The following is a 6,083-nucleotide window of genomic DNA, read 5'->3' as shown; positions in this document are numbered from 1 at the left end:
CACCACGGTGCAGCCTCGACACCGACCAAGTCTCGGCCTCGCGCACAGTCCGTCCACAGTGGTTTGCACGTTCACCGCCACATCCACTCCGAGGCAGTCCCGGGGCTCCCACGACGCACAGGATCTGATGGGACGGCCACGCCGCCCCAGTGCTCCAAGGACGGACTACTCCGACGACTACGCCGCCACAGGAACAGGCTACAGGGCCCGGACACGCCGCCTCTTTTCACACGACGCCGTATAGTTAGCTCATGTACCGTTCTAGTCCTCCCTTCATGTTATAAAAGGAGAGGACTTGGGCTGTTTGAAGAGGGAAAAAAGAACACCTTGTAACACACACACGCACATCCCTGCTGCCTGAGAGCAACGTCTCAAGCGGCCCGCACGACACCCTGCCGAGACCTGGGACCAGCTCCCTCTCTCCTTTAGCTTGTAACCCCCTACTATGAGCACCTTGGTGCAAGGAATACAAGATCGATCTCTCAGACTGGACGTAGGGCCTCGATTGCCTGAACCAGTATAAACCTTGTGTCTCTTTGTATCACCGTCCGGAATCGGGAGCACGCAGAACAAATTCACTGGTTGGTTGAGGACCCCCCGGTCCGAAACACCGACAGTATCTGTCCCCAATTAACTGTCGTTGTTGTTTTCTGTGCTAAAAGCAGTGTTTTTCGAAACGCTAAACGGTAAACAGTCGGTCACCTACCGTTTAGCCATTATTCGGGCAAAACGTTCCATTAAGCGGGCTAAACGGCCAATTAAACGGGATAAACGAGTGATTAAACAAAAACGATGCACCACCGTGTAGCGTTTACACGGTGTTTAAACGGGCTAAACGACCGTTTAGGTGAACAGTGGCGGAAAGTTTGACTTAATTTGTAGTTATTAAAAAACTATATTCAAATATCTATTTAACAATATTAATTATGTACTATATATATATATATATATATATATATATATATATATATATATATATATATATATATATATAGAACTACTGTCCTGTAGTTGGTTACAAAATAACTTATTCTGTAGCCACTTTGAGTTACGATAATTACTATGTTAATTTATAAGATTATAGTAACTCCTTGCTAAGTGGTTTACTATAACGTTACGGTAAATATCCCCATGTGTTATAGTAACCCAACTATCGTAAATATGTATTGACATTATCGTAAATTAGTATATAAAATTATCGTAAATGAAGGTGGTTACAGAATAACTTATTTTGTAGCTGGCTACCGAATATACTCTCTCTCTATATATATATATATAGTTAAAGTGGTTTCTCAGGAAGCGAAAACGATTATATGTTTAGGGACGGAGGGAGTAGCTTATGTCAACGAGATAGCGGTAAGAGTGTATGACTGAATGAGTACCTGACAAAGGAAAATCAGCTTCAGGGCAAAGAAGAGACAAAAAAAAAACAACATGAATATAACACATTCTATATGCGAGTTGAGAGCCCATTCGGTGGCTGCCTGCCTTTTCGAGCTGCATCTGCCTGCCCTTTTGAACTCCCCAAGAGCCAGTAAACCAGCGCGGCGCGCCCCCTCCCGCCCCACAATAAACAACCACACGCTCGCCACCCATGGCCACCACCACAGCACAGGCACAGCAGCAGCAGCAGCAGTGCCACCGGCACCGCCAACCATGGCCTCCTCAGCGTCCCTGCAGCGCTTCCTCCCGCCCTCCCCGCACGCGACGCCGGCGTCGTCGTCCCGGCGCCGCAACGGCCGCGCCCGAGCGGCCGTCTCCATGCCATCATCGTCTCCGCCGGCGACGGGGGAGGTCCCCGCGGAGCGGCTGGAGCCGAGGGTCGAGGAGCGGGAGGGAGGGTACTGGGTTCTCAAGGAGAAGAACCGGACGGGGCTGAACCCGCAGGAGAAGGTGAAGCTGGAGAAGGAGCCCATGGGGTTGTTCATGGAGGACGGCATCAAGGACCTCGCCAAGATCCCTATGGAGGAGATCGACGCCGCCAAGCTCACCAAGGACGACGTCGACGTCCGCCTCAAGTGGCTCGGCCTCTTCCACCGCCGCAAGCACCAGTGTACGTCCACTCTGCGCCCCCTGCAATGCTAGTTTACTTGCAACCCGATTTCAGACGAGTCTGTTACTTCTTGATGCACTTCACGTACTGTATCTGTGATAGATAGATGATTGCACAACGTTGTCTCCGAGATACAATGTGTGTCAATCATTGCTTAACAGCTTAGAGCTCGCTTCTGGTGGATAATGGCGTATACATGACTGCTCCGTACACAGCCTGCACGTTCGATGCTTCCATTTGATCATTTTCGCGCGCTCATGTTACTTTTGGCCTCGTTCTGGAATCTGAATCTTGTTTATTTTCGTTTCAGAGCTGATTAATGCATATTATATTAGAGTAATTACGTCAACGTGTTTGCAAAGTGGTTATTCGCATACGTATGAGTATGCTGCGTGGGAGCCCTGTAGTCGGATGCACAAAATTTCTGTCCTAAAATCACAACCAATAGTCCGGTACTATAGTCTCCCGTATATCAATACAAGTTCAGCAGATCTCCTGCCGACTGTTAAAAACCCCCTCAGACATAACTGAAAAAAGAAGTCTCAGCTTGGACTTATAGTAGGGAATAGAAAATTTCTTGTTCGCATCAAGAGGTTGGTACATACTGTACTAATAGAAGCATCCAGCTAAATGTCTGTACCTAATAAAATACACCTGAAGAGCCAAAGGTCATCCCAGGTGTGCAAAATTCAAAGGAAATGACACACCCAACGCTTGGGAATTGTTTTTTCCTTTCTTACCTCTATAATGGTAATGTACTACTAGTTCAAACCTGCAAGATCCAACTTAGAAGGAAATAGGTGGTTTTTTTATTAAGAAGAGAAATAGACACCCAAATTCAATCAGGAGAGGACTTGAACTTGGGTGGTTAGATGCATGTCAACACCTCCCACCCAACTAATTGAGCTAGGCTCACTTCCTCACTAGTTCAAACATGCTAGTTGTAGATTCCTGATTCGTCGTGCATTTTTTTTTCCATGATGAACTGGTGAAAGTTATGTTATCTGTGCGGTCAAATGTGACATCAAAAGTTTGTTTATAGTAGCTTTTTATAGACAACGAATATACCTGCGTCACAATTCACAAATAACGATCTTTCATACTTTCTGTTATCCCGAACCAGCGGTTTCAGTTTCGTTCTTTCTTGGACCATCCGTTCATTGGTCCTACAGAGGATAGAGACGTCTCGGATTGGGTTCACTCTGGGCCTGAGACCATGAAGACGAAATGGTGATTTGCTAACTAACGAGTAACGACCCCTCTCCATGGCTTTGCCGTGCTGCAGACGGGCGCTTCATGATGCGGCTGAAGCTGCCCAATGGCGTGACGACGAGCGAGCAGACGCGGTACCTGGCAAGCGTCATCGAGGCGTACGGCGCGGACGGGTGCGCGGACGTGACGACCCGGCAGAACTGGCAGATCCGCGGGGTGACGCTCCCGGACGTGCCGGCCATCCTGAACGGCCTCCGCGCCGTCGGCCTCACCAGCCTGCAGAGCGGCATGGACAACGTGCGCAACCCCGTGGGCAACCCGCTCGCCGGCGTCGACCCCCACGAGATCGTCGACACGCGCCCCTACACCAACCTGCTCTCCTCCTACATCACCAACAACTCCCAGGGGAACCCCACCATCTCCAACCTGTGAGTAGTGTCTCTGTTTCTCTGCTTATTGCGTTGACACTGTGTCACCAATCTGACACGCACGCTGTTGCCGGTAACTGCAGGCCGAGGAAATGGAACGTCTGCGTGATCGGCTCGCACGACCTGTACGAGCACCCGCACATCAACGACCTCGCGTACATGCCGGCCGTCAAGGACGGCAAGTTCGGCTTCAACCTTCTGGTGGGTGGGTTCATCAGCCCCAAGAGGTGGGCCGAGGCCTTGCCGCTCGACGCCTGGGTCGCCGGCGACGACGTCATCCCCGTGTGCAAAGCCATTCTCGAGGCGTACCGGGACCTCGGCTTCAGGGGCAACCGGCAGAAGACGCGCATGATGTGGCTCATCGACGAACTCGTAAGTTTCATCCTCCTCATTCAGTTAGATAATAATGCTGGACAAGTGTCGGCTGGACAATAACAAAGAAGAACAATGGTGGCTAACACGATGCGGCGTACGTGCAGGGGATGGAGGTATTCCGGTCGGAGGTGGAGAAGAGGATGCCCAACGGGGTGCTGGAGCGCGCCGCGCCGGAGGACCTCATCGACAAGACGTGGGAGCGGCGGGACTACCTCGGCGTGCACCCGCAGAAGCAGGAAGGCCTGTCGTACGTGGGCCTACACGTGCCCGTGGGCCGGCTGCAGGCCGCGGACATGTTCGAGCTCGCGCGCCTCGCCGACGAGTACGGCACCGGCGAGCTCCGGCTCACGGTGGAGCAGAACATCGTGCTCCCCAACGTGAGCAACGAGCGGCTCGACGCGCTGCTCGCGGAGCCGCTGCTGCGGCAGCGGTTCTCGCCGGAGCCGTCGCTGCTGCTGAGGGGGCTGGTGGCGTGCACGGGCAACCAGTTCTGCGGGCAGGCCATCATCGAGACCAAGGCGCGGGCGCTGCAGGTGACGCAGGAGGTGGAGAAGCGCGTGTCCGTGCCGCGGCCGGTGCGCATGCACTGGACCGGCTGCCCCAACAGCTGCGGCCAGGTGCAGGTGGCGGACATCGGCTTCATGGGCTGCCTCACCAAGGACAGCGACGGCAAGGTCGTGGAGGCGGCGGACATCTTCGTGGGCGGCCGCGTCGGCAGCGACTCGCACCTGGCGGACGTGTACAAGAAGTCCGTGCCGTGCAAGGACCTGGTGCCCATCGTGGCCGACCTCCTGGTGGAGCGGTTCGGGGCAGTGCCCAGGGAGAGGGAGGAGGACGAGGAGTAGGAGCGCCGAGCGCCGGCTGTGGCTGTCCCGGTGATCATCCACCGACCTTCCTCTTGCCCAGAGGGCCAGAGATGAGGTGTTGTTTGTTGTAAAGTAGACGCTGCCTTCTTCCATGGCACGATTTGTTTTGGTATTGTCGTAGCAAAAAATGCCCCTTTATTCACGTTACAGTCTTACAGAGAATGCCTATATAAATAAAGTACGAAAGTAACACGCTGCACTGCCAATGATCCTGCTACTACTACACATTGGCACTCTAGTTATTATCCATTCTCTCCTCACGTCATCGCGTCACGTGGTCGTCGGTCACCGTCACAGCAAGGACGACGGTCAGTGACAAGAATTTAAGTACCGCTAGATCAAGCCTTCGATCAATCTAACATTTCTCCGTGGGCGGAAAGGGTTAGAGCATGTAACAACCATTTTCAACATGTTGTAAGATGAAAAGTCACGACGGTTTAAGTACTGCTGGACCGTGCATCTATAGTACACCACGATTATGGGTGAAAACGGTCAGGATAAATTCTGTTCGGTCCGTTCCGATTTTTGTATTTATTTAAGGGTAAAGTTCACTTTAGGACCTCCAACTATCACAGAAGTATGGATTTCAACCTCCAACTTCAAAACCGAATAACATTGGTCCTCCAACTCTCAAAAAAGTTCACTTTAGGACCCTGGCCGGTTTCCCTGGCGGTTTTGCATGACTGTAGCAGTGCTGACGTCAGCGATAACGTCAGCACTTCTTTTTAATTTGCAAAATTGATATCTTTTTATTCGGAGCTTCAAATATAGCAAATAATATATCAATTTTGATCGTCTCGACTAGCTCTTTGCAATGGTGTACTCCGTTTTGTTGTTTGAGATAATTTTATTTCATGAAAAAAATAAATATTTCTACAAAACAAGTTAGAATAACAGAACTCGTGGAATTTGTTAGATAAATAATATTTTTATTATTATGTAACACGAAATGTTGTCTTTTTAGGTTCATTTGACCATAGAATATATAAGTTTGACCATTTTTGAAATGCAATAATTCAAAACTTGTTTTGTAGAAATATTTCTGCTTCGTGTTCGCCCGGTCCGCAAATATTTCTGCAATAATTCAAAATATTTCTGCAATAATTCAACAAGGGCGCCGTGTCCGTCCGGTTCTGGCTGCACGACACG

The 6,083-nt window shown here is 50.6% G+C and overlaps 1 protein-coding gene across 1 annotated transcript; it reads left to right on the top strand.

Moving 5' to 3' along the window:
- Positions 1–1,319: 1,319 nt before the first annotated feature.
- Positions 1,320–5,140, top strand: LOC136478161 (ferredoxin--nitrite reductase, chloroplastic-like). Its single transcript, XM_066476508.1, has 4 exons — positions 1,320–2,053; positions 3,339–3,693; positions 3,777–4,065; positions 4,173–5,140. Exons 1-4 carry the CDS (start codon positions 1,435–1,437, stop codon positions 4,911–4,913), a joined length of 2,004 nt encoding a protein of 667 aa, XP_066332605.1. The 5' UTR covers positions 1,320–1,434; the 3' UTR covers positions 4,914–5,140.
- The last annotated feature ends 943 nt before the right edge of the window (positions 5,141–6,083 follow it).

The sequence above is a fragment of the Miscanthus floridulus genome, chromosome 8 (assembly GCF_019320115.1).
Source record: "Miscanthus floridulus cultivar M001 chromosome 8, ASM1932011v1, whole genome shotgun sequence".
Lineage (NCBI taxonomy): Eukaryota > Viridiplantae > Streptophyta > Magnoliopsida > Poales > Poaceae > Miscanthus > Miscanthus floridulus.
This window is presented reverse-complemented; position numbering and strand designations above follow the sequence as displayed.

Coding starts and splice junctions, on each gene's coding strand:
- LOC136478161 (XM_066476508.1), top strand. CDS start 1,435: ATGAATATAACACATTCTATATGCGAGTTGAGAGCCCATTCGGTGGCT. Junction 2,054..3,338: donor CCACCGCCGCAAGCACCAGT/GTACGTCCACTC, acceptor GCCGTGCTGCAG/ACGGGCGCTTCATGATGCGG. Junction 3,694..3,776: donor AACCCCACCATCTCCAACCT/GTGAGTAGTGTC, acceptor CGGTAACTGCAG/GCCGAGGAAATGGAACGTCT.